Source organism: Drosophila ficusphila, unplaced genomic scaffold, assembly GCF_018152265.1.
Source record: "Drosophila ficusphila isolate 14025-0441.05 unplaced genomic scaffold, ASM1815226v1 contig_198, whole genome shotgun sequence".
NCBI classification, from domain to species: domain Eukaryota; kingdom Metazoa; phylum Arthropoda; class Insecta; order Diptera; family Drosophilidae; genus Drosophila; species Drosophila ficusphila.
In genome coordinates, this window is record NW_025064092.1 from 2,797,663 (window position 1) to 2,814,698 (window position 17,036).

The 17,036-nt window shown below is 42.0% G+C and overlaps 2 protein-coding genes across 7 annotated transcripts; both read left to right on the forward strand.

Moving 5' to 3' along the window:
* The first annotated feature begins 372 nt into the window (after window positions 1-372).
* On the forward strand, window positions 373-9,825 carry LOC108101668. 4 transcript variants are annotated; one of them, XM_017206089.2, is made up of 8 exons: window positions 373-504; window positions 1,289-1,657; window positions 2,236-2,420; window positions 4,114-4,293; window positions 5,252-6,347; window positions 6,744-7,156; window positions 7,380-7,707; window positions 7,769-9,825. In XM_017206089.2, exons 2-8 carry the CDS (start codon window positions 1,543-1,545, stop codon window positions 8,305-8,307), a joined length of 2,856 nt encoding a protein of 951 aa, XP_017061578.1. In that variant the 5' UTR covers window positions 373-504; window positions 1,289-1,542; the 3' UTR covers window positions 8,308-9,825. The 4 variants fall into 4 exon arrangements, with proteins under 4 accessions (XP_017061578.1, XP_017061579.1, XP_017061580.1 ...); XM_017206090.2 differs by having other exon boundaries at window positions 376-500; XM_017206091.2 differs by lacking the exon at window positions 373-504 and adding an exon at window positions 539-686.
* A 1,497-nt stretch (window positions 9,826-11,322) lies between these two features.
* On the forward strand, window positions 11,323-16,942 carry LOC108101682 (endoplasmic reticulum chaperone BiP). 3 transcript variants are annotated; one of them, XM_017206104.2, is made up of 3 exons: window positions 11,323-11,567; window positions 13,447-13,591; window positions 14,099-16,942. In XM_017206104.2, exons 2-3 carry the CDS (start codon window positions 13,467-13,469, stop codon window positions 15,942-15,944), a joined length of 1,971 nt encoding a protein of 656 aa, XP_017061593.1. In that variant the 5' UTR covers window positions 11,323-11,567; window positions 13,447-13,466; the 3' UTR covers window positions 15,945-16,942. The 3 variants fall into 3 exon arrangements, with proteins under 3 accessions (XP_017061593.1, XP_017061594.1, XP_017061595.1); XM_017206105.2 differs by lacking the exon at window positions 11,323-11,567 and adding an exon at window positions 12,135-12,273; XM_017206106.2 differs by lacking the exon at window positions 11,323-11,567 and adding an exon at window positions 13,122-13,229.
* Window positions 16,943-17,036: the final 94 nt, after the last annotated feature.

The window sequence follows — 17,036 nt, forward strand, 5'->3', positions numbered from 1 at the left end:
TAAAGTGACCATGCATGGTCACATCTTTAAAAACGACGCCAAAACTTTTTAAAAATGTGTGCACTTTATTTGGGATTTGGGTAATTGCGGTCCTCTGTAAAAACAGCGTAAAAAAAAGTACAGTACGCAACTTTAATATCAGTCAATCGATTACGAAGTTTTATAAAAAATCAAATCATTTGCGTATTTACGCTGTTTTTACCTTGGACCGCACTAGTAAGCAATTACCCATGTTTCATATGTACATAAAATTTAATGTAAGCGATAGAGAAAACACCCAAATAAGAATAAAATGAATGTGTTTTATGAACCGAAACTTTTGAGCTTTTTATAGTACAGTATTTTTTAGTATGTTGTCCTAGACCGCAACTGTTTGGCATGTTTGGATTCACGCCATTTGGCAACACTGGCGCTGCAATAGCGGCAAAAAAATTAATTTTTTGCCATTTACGTTGGCGTAAAGTTCTGTCGCACAACAATTACAAAGCTCGCCCAGTTGGGTTGGTAAGCCTCCATTTCGGTTTCTTCGATTGACTTCAATATACAATCCTGCATTCGATTTTGCAACAATTGTCAAACTGAATTGTGTTTGTTGTTTTTCGAAATTCGCAAAGTGTGTGTTTATTTGCGGTTGCGCCTGTGTGGGTGCGTGTGTGTGTGAGTTGGGTTGTGTTTTGGTATCCAGAGTGAGTTCATCCAAAAAGAAAAAGGAAAAGAAAATGTTATATGTTGAAAATATTATATTTGGGTCAAATCTGTGTGAGTGTGTATGGGTGTATTTGTGTATATAACACTCTCTTTTCCTTAATTTCCTTTCGCCTTACTTTCGTTTTCTTTTTGCGCTTTGTTGTTTTTCTGTTCGGCATGTTTGTTTTTGTTGTTGTTACACGCGCTTCTTCTACCGGCGCAACTAATTTCGATTTATTTATAAAACGTTGATTTATACACGTTTAAATATTTCGCTCAAAACAAATGCAAGCAAAATAAACGTATGTGCTTCGATAAGTCCGCGTGTGTGTGTGTCTGACCTTCATGCAATTTTCCAATTAGAAAAAGGGGGAAGAGTGGAGAGAGCGAGGTCCTGTGATAATGCAATCAGATCGCTTGTGCGTGCGTGTTTGTGTGTGTGTGCGGAGATTTTTCCTAGCATTAATTCAATTTTCCGAGCAACAAGCACTTACGGTTTTAAAACAATTACACGGCCACTTATACAGTTTGAAAGCTTTTAACCAGTCAATTTACCTCTTCCTGATTTTTGTTTTGCCTTCTATTTTATTTTCTTTGGCAGCACAAGAGCAGAAAAGGCGACGGAGAAGAGAAAAACAAACCAAAAGACACGGCAAATCAGTCTAGTCAACAAAGCAGACCAAATGAGCACGCACTTCGAGACTAACGAGCAGCACAAACTAAGCCAAAAATAAAGCTAAAGATAAAGGAGAGGCCAGAAGCATCACACACACACACACGCTCCCCAAACACACACACACTCGCACACATCCCATCCCATCCCATCTAATTACACTGAGCGAAATCGGCGGCAAGATGCGGGTGGTGGCCATGGTAAGTGGCGGCAAGGACAGCTGCTACAACATGATGCAGTGCGTCGCCGAGGGACACGAAATCGTCGCTCTAGCCAATCTGCATCCCAAGGACAGAGGTGAGTCTTCAAAAACCATCAACTAAGAATCAACAACAGCGATAAACAATATAAACCTTTAATTTAGTAAGGATTTTGCAAGGCCCTTTTGATACTCCTAACCAATTTATAATTTGCCAATTCCAAAAACCCTTCTTCAGGGGACTTAAAGTTCTACCAATTTTTTAGGCAAGTCTTTCGATTTTCAACAAGTTTAAACATATTGTATACCCTTTATAAATCAATGCCTTTGGTCAGATCATTATTTTGTTACAATATAGAGTTGTCCAATTCTTTATTTTACAATTTTCAAAATTAATGTGCTTCACAATATGTTTACAGTTGCCCAATTTGATATTTTTAAAGTCAGATATGTGTATATTCAATTCCATAAATCTTGCAGTTCATTAGTGAATGTGGTTTTTATTTAAACCTTGTCTTAAATTTTGAGGTAGGCAAGTTCCACAGTGTTAGATTGATGCCATGGATCAGATTAGATGGTCAATATTATTTGCGAAATCACTTACCACCGATTCGCCTTGTACCCGCTGCCATTTGATCTGAGGCCGCAATGCCGCCCAATTGTTGTTACCTTCCAGACGAACTGGACAGCTTTATGTACCAGACGGTCGGCCACATGGGCATCGAGATTCTGGCCAGCGCGATGGGATTGCCGCTGTACCGGCGAGAGACCAAGGGCAAGAGCACCCAAACTGGCAAGCAGTACGTGCCCACCGATGACGACGAGGTCGAGGATCTATATAGTCTGCTGGAGACATGCAAGGTGATTGATTGCTTAATGATTGTTCGTTCTCTGCCTACCGCCCCCTCCCACCCCTCGAAAACCCCCGATTCCGATTAAAGCTGGTGATAAGGAAACTTGGGTGGGAAATCGATTGCATGGCACGGTACTCCTTGTTACATTTGTTTTATTGCTGTTGCAAGTTCCAATAATCGAGTTGTATATATTATATTTGACCACTGATATGTCTAGCTAGAGATTAAGTTTCAGAGTTAGATCAAAGCAGGCTCTACCCTAATACCGAAAATTACTTGAAACTGATTCGAATAACTTGTTTGTGTTCCCACAAAATTCTGTTGATATTTGTAGAAATTAAGGGAATCGGAAAGGTTATCAGATATGGTTTACTGGATTTTTCCTGCACAGGAAAAATATTTGTATTAAATTTCGAAAAGAAATAATTGCGAAAGAAAGTTAAAATGTTATTAGAAAGGAATTTCATTTTTCTTTAAATAATAAAACAAATTGCACACCTTATAAAATTTGGATACATACATGTATAATTTTTTTTAGCTATCCAGGTTTTTTTTATATCATTTGCGTGATTATTTGGGGAAACCCATGCGTTATCAGCTGTGGTATAAATAACTAAAACTATTTTCAATACTTTCCGCTGAGTGGAGCGTTTGTGGGGCTATCAAGATCAGGGACTTGTTTCATGTATCCGTGATTGTTGTGCCGTGTCCTTGGCTCCTTGGCTCCTTGCTCGCCTGTTCACCCACTCATCCTCGTTCCTCATCAATCAAGTGCAGCGAGGAGATTGCAACTGCAACCGCAAACCGCACCGTAATTGGGTGGCACCTCCTCCTCCTTAATTCGCGGTGGGAAATCGCCGGGCGGTAATCTTATCGCGATGCCCGGCCAATCGAGACGGTACGAAAATGTTTTTGTTGCCGTGCACGTGAACTGCCCGGGTTAAATACAAACAAACAAATAAATAAATAGAAACACAGCGGAATATATCACACAGAAACCGCATCGAACCAAACAATAACAATAACGAGTAAGAGTAATCGCACAAATTGTTTATTTACTATTTACCCTTCGATACTGCAAGAAATTGAACGAACCAAGGAGACTTTAAATGGTGATTACAGTTTGACAGGCGCATTAATAACCCGCTATCAGTATCTCAACTGCACTCAAACTGTAATTACACTTTTGCATTCGCTTAGCTGATAACACTCCATGTCCGACTTTGTTATAATTTCTGAGCTGTTTTTCACTCGTCATTAATATTACATTTTGATCCGCGTTGAGCTGATAGGAAATTAAACTGTTTTCTTAATCCCATTTATGGGAAGTAATACAGTGTTTGTTTTTTTAAAGGTAATGGGTTCTTAAAAAAGAAATACTCTGCATAACATATTGTTTTTTATTGGTTGTAACTTTTATATTATAGAAAGTTGTAACGTTTTTAAGATATTATGATATTATATTATTTTTTTTAATAATCATTGATCGTAGATATACCTTCTTATTTTTACTATGTGTAATATGATATCTTATAACACCATATTGGGAAATCTAGAGGTTCTATAGCATTGTTAACCGAGTTTCTTACATTTTAGAGGCGCACTCTTTCGCAGACCTTCTCTTATGCCTTCTCTATCTTTGCACATGTTCTTTCTAGGTGAATAACTAATATCTGCCTTTCATTTGACTCCATTGACAGCACGAACTCCAAGTGGACGCGGTGGCCGTGGGCGCCATCCTCTCGGATTACCAGCGCGTTCGGGTGGAGAACGTCTGCAGCCGCCTGAACCTGATATCCCTGGCCTACTTGTGGAGGAGAGATCAGACTGAATTGCTGCAGGAGATGATCGACTGCCAGGTGCACGCCATCATCATCAAGGTAACCAAAAACGATTCAGAAATCCCATTCAGATTCCCAAAGAAACAACATCTTCGATGGTTGGCAAATTCGTTTGATTGTTTAAGCAAAAACCTGTAATAATTTCGATCAGCTTGGTATTGTATCGAAAGCAATCATTTCACTTTAATCGGTCAATTTGGATCGTTATAAAAATAGATTACAATGAGATAAACGTTTTGCGGGTTTCGTAATCGCATGGAATCCCATTTTCACGGCCTGGTTCCTCAGCTGAATTGTCGTTTCTGCTAAATTTAGCCCATGTAAACACTAGCGCTCCGATTGTTCAGCTGAAAACGATCTACTTCACCTGAATTCCACATCACTCGCCCATTTGCAACGTTTGTAAAATACAATTATTTACTGTTTGCTCATCAATTTGAGTCCTCAACTTTTATTGTGCTTCGATTGATGGATGGCGTTGTGAAGTTCATTACCACGATTTCTTTTCAAAGCAGAAGAGATGATTTGGCAGATTTTTTATTTGCGGATACAACACTAAAAAAAAAATGAAAATGAAATAAGTAATATCAAAACAAAGATCAAATCCGACTTTAAGAATTATTTGTTGAATGCTAAAAGCACATATTTATTTAGAAACAAATTTCATATTTTATTAAAATATTAAATGAGGTAGAGTATTTAAATTATTGCTTTTCAATTTAAAGAGTACAAAATATGCAGAATTAAAAGATATAATATATATCAACTAGAACTAAAAATGATATCAACGATAGCAAATAAATGATATCAAGAGTTTAGTTGGTACTTTTGATTAGAGCGAATTAACTTTTAAAGTATAGGAACATTGGGGATTATAACCAGGATGTAGACAACGAATTCTGCCCTCCATCGAAGGTGTTCCTTCTGTCGCAATATTCCCCTATCCTAACCACCCGTGGCGCCTCCCTCTCTCCCCCGTTGAACGTGCCGGTCACAGGTGGCTGCCCTGGGCCTCGTGCCGGACCGCCATCTGGGCAAATCGCTGCGCGAGATGCAGCCGCACCTGCTGAAGATGCGCGACAAGTACGGACTGAATGTCTGCGGCGAGGGCGGCGAGTACGAGACCTTCACCCTGGACTGCCCGCTCTTTCGGCAGCGGATCGTGGTCGAGGACATCCAGACGATCATCAGCAGTGCGGATCCCATCTGTCCGGTGGGCTACATCAACTTCACCAAGCTAACGCTGCAGCCGAAGGATTCGAGCGGCGGCGGCGGCGGCGGCGGAGGAGGAGCTTCGAACAGCAGCGGCGGCGGCGGCGGCGGAGGAGGAGGAGTCGTTGGAGTCGTCGGTGGCGTTGGCGGCGGTGGTGGCGGATGCGGTGATGTCGTCTTCGTTAAGCGTTCACTCGACTACATTAGCGACCTGAACGAATCGACGTACAGCGACCTTAGCGATCCGGACTTCAGTGAAACGGAACTGGAGCTGATCGAAAAGGAGACCCGACTCCGCGAATCACTGAGCCAAAGCGAGCTGATATCGCGGAGTAACTCCTTTGGCCGACATCTGGCCGCCACCGCCTCCTCGCCGATACCCATTGTCACGAAGAGCGCCAGCGTCGACGAGCCCACAGCGGCGGCGGCGATAGCGCCGATGCTCGGCGGTGGCCAGCCGTACCTCTGTTCCACCTCGGCGTGTGCCTCCATGCTGCTGACCACCGGCCATGGCAATGCGAATGCAGGCTTGAATGCCCACAGCCATAACACCACCAGTCACAGCCATAGCCATCACCATCACAATGCCGATGGCGGGATGAGCAGCTTGGCCAGCTCACAGAGCCAGGCCGGTGGCCATGGACTCGGCAGCAGCACGGCCGCCGTTTGCGGCTCGCTGTCGCTGGCCATCTCCTCGCTTGGGCTAACCGCAAATACCTGCTGTCATCCGGGAGGAGCTGGAGCTGGAGGAGGAGCACCTGCATCTGCTGCCACACAACCGCCCAGTCCGCTGAAGTACGAGCGGGAATTCCGTCCACTGGCCAACGAGGCCAGAGCGGCCATCAATGCCAAGGGCTGGATGTGGCTGGCGGGCATACAGGGTATCCAAAAAGAGTCTCTATTGCATCTCAATACTATCTCTGTTCCGAAACAACACGGTGGTCGTTCAAGCTAATCAAGTTCAATAACCATAAAGTACTATTTCAACTCATTACACTGAACTAATTAAGCATAAACTTGTAAGCCAGGAAGTTTATGTACTCATATAAACTTAAACCTAGAAAACAATTTCTGTATCTTGAGCTCTTTGCTAACATTTGTCTGATTTTTAAAGAATTTATTTATCATTTCACCTCATTAATTTAAACTAGAAAACAAATACCACATTTGCTTTACTTTCTAACCATTTCATTCTACTCAAACCAATGACCACCGTGTTTTCTTTGTATATTTCCACTGAGAATTAAATGCTAATACCTTTATTAATCCTTCGACAGGCTCCGGAACGGAGGGCATTGAGCAGGGAATGCAGCAGGCGCTGGACAAGCTGAGCGATCTCTGCCACTCCAGGGGCTACGATCTGCAGGACCTGTGCTACGTCACGCTGTATGTGCGCTCCATTGGCGAGTACCCGGCACTGAATCGGATCTACCATCGCGCCTTCGACTTCCACAATCCGCCGACGCGTGTGTGCGTCGAGTGTCCGCTACCGGATGGCTGTCATGTGGTGATGGAGGCGATTGCCTATCGCCAGCCAGTGGCCGGTGCGATATCCAGTGCCGAGGAGCGGGATCGCGAGGGCGAGGAAACGGCGGCGGCGCTGCTCAACGGTCGCCGGAATACGATGCATGTCCAGGGCATCTCGCACTGGGCGCCGGCCAACATTGGTCCATATAGCCAGTCCACACGGGTGAGAAGTGTTCCTTAAAGAGGAGAAAATATAAGTTAACTGAAACCATAGCTTGGCTACAATCATTCCTTAATCGTATTTTCATATTAAGAGCTATCCTGAATGTTGGTTTTTATCTGTTTACTTTTGTTTCCTAAACAAACTATAGCCATTAAATGAAGTTACCATTTAGTATAACTTCTCAGTTTATGTGATACCCAAACTAATTGAACATCTCCTCTAGATTGGCGACATTACGTACATCTCCGGCCAAATCGCCCTGGTTCCGGGCAGCATGACAATCATCGAGGGCGGCATCCGTCCGCAGTGCAAGCTAACGTTGCGCCACATCAGCCGGATCGCCAAGGCGATGAATGCCCACGGCCAGCTGCGGGATGTGGTGCACGGCATCTGCTTCGTTACCCATCCGGCCTTCATTGGCGAGGCGCGTCGCCAGTGGGAGCGTCGCACCACCAATGCCATCATGGACTACATTGTCCTGCCAGCGCTGCCGCGTGAGGCACTCGTCGAATGGCAGGTGTGGGCTCACACCCACAACGATCGGTTCGACTGTAAGGCAACATTAAAGTGGAAAAAAATAGAGGATTCCTTAAACTTAACACTATTTTTTAGATGAGGAGACTGGCTGTTCGGTGGGTGACTACACCATTTCGATACGACGCCGCTGGAACTACGAGAACAATTGTGCGGCCATCGTTTGCTATGTGTCCACTGGTCTGGCCTCGTCCACCACCCAACTGACCCAGCTGAGCGACGATATACTGGGCAACCACTGCCGTTTGGCGCAATCGGTTAGTGCCGAGCATCTGGACGAGATCCTGACGTATGTGGTGAATCGCCTGCTGAAGGACTATCCGCTGGCCAAGAAGCCGGCGCCACAGACGACGAACTCCTCGGGAACGCCACCGGCCACGCCCACGCAGCAACCGGGCGGCGCTGGCGGGGATCAGCACCAGCAGGTGCCGGCGATTCATCTGAAGCTATTCTATCAGGTGAATGCCGCACCGGCGACGGATCTGCTCTTCCAGGCGCTGCACGATTTCCGGATCAAGTGCCAGGAGACGGCGGCCGTTGTCTACACAGTGCTGCCCGCCTGCAGTCTGCACAACTTCAGTACGTTCCTGTCCATTTGCGGAGTGAGGCACGAGTAGAGGCGCCACACGCAGCGAGTCCAAGGATGACGACGATTAGGAGGAGGAGTAGAATGTTGAGGATGAGGATGAGGATGTGGATGTGGATGATAATGATGAAACAATTTGCTGCCACCGCACCAAGCAGAACACAGAATATATATATATATGTACACCACTATATATACACCCACAAGATATATGTATAATGGAGGGTTCTCCCATTCGTTGGACAAAGAATTGCATTGAAGGAGAAAATCATCTTTGAATAGTTCACAGGCAGTTGACCTCTTCAGTTTTAATGAGACTTCAAAAGTTATTACCACAAAAGTGTCATAATTTGTGCATTGTAAATGGAACAAGTCAAACTTAACACAAATTTAACATTTTAGCCAAGATATTCAAAATATTTCCAGCACCCTTTGTGAGTTCTAAAATTACAAATCAATAGAAGGTCAACTGCCAAGAATTATGCCTAGATAACTAGAAAGGTCCCACAATTTGTTTTTCAGTTTGAAAGATCATCTAAAACCGACCCAATTAAATGTAAAAGCAGCTTGCCCTTTGTTGATATTGTTAACTAGCAAACGATCTATAGATCGGCCAGATATCTTGAGGCCTGCATGCTGTATCCATTAATAAGTTCCCTTCGTGTCGCAGTTTTGGACCAAACTCTCTTAAAAAAAAAAGATAAAGAAAAACCAAAAACGGATCTATGCAACTCAAGCGTTTCAGCAACTAGCGAAGGAAAGCCAAGCATACAAATTCAACTTAAAGCAACTTTATATATTATATACGAAGAAAGTAAACCATTTTTGTGCACTCTATTGCCCAGAAAAAACCAAAAAACAAAAAGAAAACAAAACAAAGCAACTGTAACTATACTCTTATACAACTATTAACTACTATTACTATTTTCGATGTGCTTTTCTTTACGCTCCGATTTTTTATATATATATATATGTACATCTCAGCGATTTTTGTTCATTTTTAAAATAGCCAGAAACTTTTGACCAAACAAAAAGAACACTCACAAAAACACGACAGCATTGTGAAGCAAATGATTTTTATATGACGATAAGCTTTAAATATTGTGGAAACCGAATGATGTGGCCCATTCTTTTGACCACGTCGCATCATTTTCTTTATCCAAAAAATCCGAATGTAGCAAATATGCCATAGAGAACCTAGATTTTATCAACTTGTATTTTTTTTTTTTATAGATATCGAAATTACCGAATAGAGATTATTGAATGTGTTGCTTAAAGTACAACTTGTCCATCCTTTTTCCTGCACAATCTGCGACAAAATGCAAAAAAAAAAAAAAAAACATCCGTGAAACGATTTTGGTCGAATTCCACACCAAAATTTTGTCAACATATACTTTTTAATGTAAAGTACGATACAATATCGATGGGGACGCTGAGCGGGGGAATAATATAAAAAAAAAAAACGATTATTACATGCTATTATGTATTGTTATGAAAATATATTGATATTGATTGAGTGTCATCACAAAAGTCGACATAAAAAACCAAAGAAACTCTGGGCGTTCTTTTTATTCTCGGGCGGATGCGAGCTGATAACGGTTCTTTGCTGGACGGTTCAAGAACTCGCTATATATTATATGCTCTGGTATCAGTCTTATCGCAGTTCACTGATTTATGGAAAATATCAATCCAAATGGAGATTTGCGAAATGCCTGGAAATTGCCAGAGCTACGTATTTGTATTTTAAATTAACCAAAATATTACTAACGACCTTATACATTTAAAAATAATTCTTTTAAATTACACTTTTGTGTGGTTTTAAAAGAAATTTTAATAAACATCTTTATACCTATGCGTTTTTAAAAAGTGTTTTGTTTTATCCAAATCATATGTATTTGTCAACATATAAATATTTTACAGGTCACTAATATATTTAAATCTTCCCTGGAATGCAGGACAAACTAAACTAATTAGCAATCAACAATGCTGTTTTAATTTTCGAGAGTCATTGTTCAATTGTTAAATTATTACATATCAATGTTTTATTAAGGTTAAGGTTTGGGCTTACATTTTAAATATAACATTAATAACATATTTGAAAATAAGCAATTTATTTTTAAATAGACAATAATTGGAATTATGTACATGCTTATGTACATATAACACCAAATTTAATATTTTTTTCCTTTATTTTTTTTGTAATTTGTCAAGTTTTTTAAAAATCCAGATTAGTAGAAACCATTTTTGAATAACTAAATTATAAAGATATAATAATTGGTCATATATGTACATACATATATCGCTTATTAAGTGTTTATTTTTGTAATGCCGTAGGAAATAGATTTATAAATTTGTTGCTTGGATCTTTGAATTGAAATGTTAAAAAAATTTTGTTTTGTTTATAAAAAATGTACAGATAAAGGGGAATTTTGTTTATTTTCTTAATATTTGCTATGCAAAATCTTGAAATACCGAAAAAGTATGTAAATAATTTCGCCCCACTTAAGTAACGGTAATCATCCAGATCCAGCTGGAAGTTTAACGGTAAACCTGGGGCAACGTACACGTCAGTGGTCTCGTTACTCAAAGCAAACGCATATTTGCATCAGACAAACAACAAAAAAGAAGGCCAAACATCTCACTCTCTCCGCTCCGAAAATGTTTGGGTAAACAAAAAGGAAAAAGCTCGGAGAGAGTTAACCCTCTAGTGGGCGGAACCACAATATTGTTTAAGACACGTCAGTATTAGAGGCGAAACATTTTTGGAAATAATCGATAAAATTACAATTTAAAATTTAAAAAAATGTAATCCTTTTTAATAGGGTATTAATACAAAAATTAAATTAGAAACACAAATTAAAGCTCCCGCTGCCTTAAGATATTATTATTCAAATCCCTCTTTTTGAATTTTGTGGTACGTACCTACCGTTTTGACTTATTCGATTACCTGCGAAACATCGATAAGTTTCTAGAAAGATAAAAACATCGACACGTCAGTGGTAAGTTGGAGCGCAGAGCAATAAATAGCCGAGGTGCAGAGAGCGATAATCAATTTCAAAACAAAAGTACAAGGAATAACATCACAGCAAAAGAGAAACGCGATTTATTCAATTTAAATATTCCAATAAGAACAACACAACGCGCTGTGAAATACATAAACAAATATCGTTACATTTCCATTATATCAATTAAAAACCAAGCCAAAAAACAACAAAGACTATACTACTGTGACAAAAAGTGACAACTAACTATATAAGTGAATATTTTTTTTAATAGTTTTAGTTAGCAAATGTAAGTATAAGCAAAAGTGGTTTCTAATTTTAAGCTTTCCGTTGTTGTATTGTTTGCGGCATCAAAATATAAAATTCAAAAGACTATATGGTTATTGGAAATCCAACAAATGAATAAGTTAAGATACATAATTTTTTTTTTTTTTTTTATGTGCTCCTAAAACCTAAAAATTTTTGAACAATTAATGTGTGTTTAACTCAATATATATCTGTTCAAAAAGAAATATAACTTTTAATTACTTCTAATGACCATTCTGAAGCAAAAGATTTATCTATGTATTATATATATTCAGCTTGAATGAAAATTTGAATATTTTTGAATGAAATATGGACTAGACTATTAGTACGAGTGCTTGTAGTTTTCCAGGCAACATTTTTAAGTACCTAGCATATGTGAACAGATAAATTCATTGAAGAGTAATTAAGATTTTCCCCAAATGAAGTTAGCTTTTTGAACCTCAACTAAGGCGGTAATTTGCTGGTCCGACTCCCGTTTTCCAACACTAAATGACCACTGACGTGTCTTTTTGGCCCCAGAGTTGCACGCTCGTGTGTGTGTCACCGCGTGTGATTGTGTGAGTGCGTAGAAAGCGCCGGCAAAAAGTCAGAAAGCAGCAGCCAGATATTCTACTCAGTCATTTCCATTTGAAGCGTCGAGAAAATTAAATCGAAACACAGTGAAACTTGTGAGCCGTTCAGCGATAAGTGTAAGTGCCAATGAAAACAATCAGCGACTAGCAACAATACCTGAAAAGTGCAGTTGCACTGCCAGAATATTAAGTGAATATAGGACAGGATAACCGAGAGCGGAAAGGGCCACTAATACAACTACACTGCAACTCAGTCGCCATGTTGGCAATAGAAAAAGAACTATAAAAAATGCCTGCCCCTTAAAAAAGTTTGCCAGCACGTGCCCAAAAATAAAGTAAAAACGTGTGAATTGAGTTTTGAGTTGCATCAATAAAGACCAAGCTATGACGTGGTGGTCGAGACGCCTAAATTATGCTAATATCCAAAAAACCAGTTTGGTGAATAAACTTGGGGTTATTCTCCTCCAGTTGGTTTTGAATAGTTTAACTTAAATTCAAATTAGTTGCAACTGCATGTTTTTGTTACATTAAATTAACAGTTTATTTCGCACGAGTTAAATTTTTAAAGAGTGAATAGCGCCTGCGCGTGCCGCTGTCTGTGTGAGTGGGTGTAGGGATGTGTGCGTCTGTTTGTGCTCAATCCGCTTGGTACACGTCATTTATTTGGCAGATTTAAGCTCATTTGCTCTCCTCTCCGATTGGCCAAAAGTACACGTCAGTGGCATAGAAACAAAAGAAAAAAAACTTGTATAAACTTAGAACCCGAAACAGCTGTGCAAATTTAGTTATTTGGTGTGACTTTCTCCAAAGTGCGTGAAAGAACAAAAAGGAAAACCAGTTCTTTGGCCGCTCTTTCACCGGCAGCACTCTCAGAAAGAACCAGAAAAATGTTACACGTATACAAATTTCGCTGCTCTCGCCCACCACTCTCTCTATTTCTCTTGCGGCGACGTCGGCGTCGGTCAATGTCAGCAGCGATGAGCACAGCGCTTAACAATTGCCGGGCAGTTAGCCATCGAGGTAGACGTGTTCTTTAGCCGATCTTGATTTCTTAGCAGTAACTCCCCTAAAAGGTACGTCGGTGTCAAACAATTGTAATACAACAATCTGGCTGCCAAAGTGGCACAACTAACGGTACCTGTTGACAGTTGACCGACGTCAGCACTTATAGTTCTCTCGAAGAGAGTGCGTGCATGTGTGTCTGTGTGTGATTGTGTTGACGTGTACAAAAGCCGAGCTTGAATTAATTGCCAAAATTAACTAAGTTTGTACCCATTCTTTTACTTGCAGTTTTCTGAGAGATCTTCAATATGAGGTTATGCATATTACTGGCTGTCGTGGCCTTTGTGGGCCTCTCGCTGGGCGAGGAAAAGAAGGAGAAGGACAAGGAGCTGGGAACAGTGATCGGTATTGACTTGGGAACCACATACTCCTGGTAAGTAATCCTGTTAATGTCCTGGAAACACAAACCCTGAGATCCCATATCCCACGTGACTACTGGCTCGTAAAATTTAAAACAATCATTAAATTATTCATTGTGCAGTGATTTTTGTACTTTCATTAGCTATTTAAATATGTAGCTATATTATTTATATTTATTTTTCGTGTACTTATAAGTTTATAACAATTCAGAAAATGTCTAATGACCAAGCTTACGGTTTCGAATTGAAACGACTTGATTAATTAATAGAATATAAATCCCACGTATTTCTAAACATTTAATTGTTTAACCCTTTTACAAATTTGCTGAAATCGAGAAAATTTTGAATATATTAGCTCACTTCCACGTGCGCAAATGATTAGTCATTTTCCCTCGTAGTATAGATTCAAGTTCAAGTGTTACAATATCTGCTCGTGTAGATTCGTATCTCAACCTCATGATCTAGCAACTTCCTACCTTTATCTTAAGATATAGTACTAATTTTACAATTTCATCTTACAGCGTTGGTGTTTACAAGAACGGACGCGTTGAAATTATTGCCAACGACCAGGGTAACCGCATCACTCCTTCCTACGTGGCCTTCACTGCCGACGGTGAGCGTCTGATTGGAGATGCTGCCAAGAATCAGTTGACCACCAACCCGGAGAACACGGTCTTCGATGCCAAGCGTCTGATTGGACGCGAATGGTCCGATACCAATGTGCAGCACGACATCAAGTTCTTCCCTTTCAAGGTTGTCGAGAAGAACTCGAAGCCACACATTAGCGTTGACACGTCGCAGGGCGCCAAGGTCTTTGCTCCCGAGGAGATCTCCGCCATGGTTCTGGGCAAGATGAAGGAAACCGCCGAGGCCTATCTGGGCAAGAAGGTCACCCATGCCGTCGTCACTGTGCCAGCCTACTTCAACGATGCCCAGCGTCAGGCCACCAAGGATGCTGGTGTGATCGCCGGTCTGCAGGTTATGCGCATCATCAACGAACCCACTGCCGCGGCTATTGCCTACGGTCTGGACAAGAAGGAGGGCGAGAAGAACGTGCTGGTGTTCGATTTGGGCGGCGGTACCTTCGATGTCTCCCTGCTGACCATCGATAACGGTGTTTTCGAGGTGGTGGCCACCAACGGTGACACCCATTTGGGTGGTGAGGACTTCGATCAGCGTGTGATGGATCACTTCATCAAGCTGTACAAGAAGAAGAAGGGCAAGGATATCCGCAAGGACAACCGTGCTGTCCAGAAGCTGCGTCGTGAGGTCGAGAAGGCCAAGCGTGCTCTGTCCGGTTCCCACCAGGTGCGCATCGAAATCGAGTCCTTCTTCGAGGGCGATGACTTCTCCGAGACCCTGACCCGCGCCAAGTTCGAGGAGCTGAACCTGGACCTCTTCCGTTCCACTCTGAAGCCCGTGCAGAAGGTGCTCGAGGATGCCGACATGAACAAGAAGGACGTGCACGAGATTGTGCTGGTCGGTGGCTCCACGCGTATCCCCAAGGTTCAGCAGCTGGTCAAGGACTTCTTTGGCGGCAAGGAACCGTCCCGAGGCATCAATCCCGATGAGGCTGTCGCCTATGGTGCTGCTGTGCAGGCTGGTGTGCTCTCTGGCGAACAGGATACCGATGCTATTGTGCTGCTCGATGTGAACCCACTGACCATGGGTATTGAGACCGTCGGCGGTGTGATGACCAAGCTGATTCCCCGCAACACTGTCATCCCCACCAAGAAGTCGCAGGTGTTCTCGACTGCTTCCGACAACCAGCACACCGTCACCATTCAGGTGTACGAGGGCGAGCGTCCCATGACCAAGGACAACCATCTGCTGGGCAAGTTCGATTTGACCGGCATTCCGCCAGCACCTCGTGGCATTCCCCAGATCGAGGTATCGTTCGAGATCGACGCCAACGGCATCCTGCAGGTCAGCGCCGAGGACAAGGGCACCGGCAACAAGGAGAAGATCGTGATCACCAACGACCAGAACCGTCTGACGCCCGAGGACATCGATCGCATGATCCGCGATGCCGAGAAGTTCGCCGATGAGGACAAGAAGCTGAAGGAGCGCGTCGAGTCGCGCAACGAACTGGAATCGTATGCCTACAGCCTGAAGAACCAGATCGGTGACAAGGACAAGCTGGGCGCCAAGCTGAGCGACGAGGAGAAGACCAAGCTGGAGTCGGCCATCGATGAGTCGATCAAGTGGCTGGAGCAGAATCCCGATGCCGATCCCGAGGAGTACAAGAAGCAGAAGAAGGATCTGGAGGCCATCGTTCAGCCGGTGATCGCCAAGCTGTACCAGGGTGCTGGCGGTGCTCCGCCACCGGAGGGCGGCGACGATGCCGATCTCAAGGACGAGCTGTAAGATGTTGGCCCCTAACGCACACGCATACAGCCCAGATCATAGTGTTGGAATTCAGACTGATTAAACACAATTAACTTAATTGCAAACGCAGTAGCCACAACAACAACAATAATAAGAAAATATAGCAGAGACCACAAACAACAAGAGATAAAATACTATACTTCACACCCCTCAGCACACTCCCCCGCCCAAAACGCCCATCCATTTTCGACCTTTAAGGCAAACTTTCCAAAAGAGAAACCCCTTCAGGAAAACAACAACAAAAAACACAATCCTTTTTTTATAATTTTATTTTTTTTTTTTTGCTAAAATTTAATTGAAAGTATTTTTTTGTCAAAAAGAATGAGAAATGTAATCACGATTTATTCGAGTGTTCCTCGCATTGCTCGCGTCCTTCCGCCCACTCCCCCTAAAGAGTTAGCTGCATAATTATGTAAAACTGTAAATTTTTTTTATATATATACACATAACTGTGACGACTGTAAGCCCCCGAGATCCCCGAGAAGTCGCAAATCAATAGGTTAGCCTACGGATATGTAAAGCGGTAGCAACAAAAACACAAAACACAGACAAATGTTATATGTATAAGCGATTAATAGCCTGATTTCACGGGCACATTTTCCATGCACATTGCGCAAAATCAAAGTGAAATCCGTGTGGCATTAATCGTTTGTTGAGTTGAAGCACACGCGGATTGCAAATTGAATTTGGGCAAGGCGAATGTGGGAATGTGTCTGGGGAATCGGGATATATGGAAGAGATATAGATGATATAGCGTCAATGCGAAAGCAAAGGGAGCTGCGGGGCGTGCGGAGAATAGGTCGATGAGAATGCAAACGGCAAAAGAGCAAATGATAAACCATAAAACACACAAGAAAACACTGAAAAGCGGTGGCACCACCATCAGCCACCAAGCTTTAAAGGATTCTTCGATTTTACGAAGGATTTTCTAATTTATTTAAAGATAAAATAAAAAAAATTGAAAAAAAGAAAAATAATCCATTTGATGTTTTTGGATAGCAAAGGGCGGTTTCACTATTTCAGCTAAAAAGTTTGGGTTTGTTTTTTTTTTTTTGACCCTGGCAACCGATA

Excerpts from the sequence above, each read along its gene's own strand:
- LOC108101668 (XM_017206089.2), top strand. The coding sequence starts at position 1,543 with ATGCGGGTGGTGGCCATGGTAAGTGGCGGCAAGGACAGCTGCTACAAC. Across the intron at positions 2,421-4,113 it reads GTCTGCTGGAGACATGCAAG|CACGAACTCCAAGTGGACGC; the intron begins GTGATTGATTGC and ends CTCCATTGACAG. Across the intron at positions 7,708-7,768 it reads CCACAACGATCGGTTCGACT|ATGAGGAGACTGGCTGTTCG; the intron begins GTAAGGCAACAT and ends ACTATTTTTTAG.
- LOC108101682 (XM_017206104.2), top strand. The coding sequence starts at position 13,467 with ATGAGGTTATGCATATTACTGGCTGTCGTGGCCTTTGTGGGCCTCTCG. Across the intron at positions 13,592-14,098 it reads TTGGGAACCACATACTCCTG|CGTTGGTGTTTACAAGAACG; the intron begins GTAAGTAATCCT and ends TTCATCTTACAG.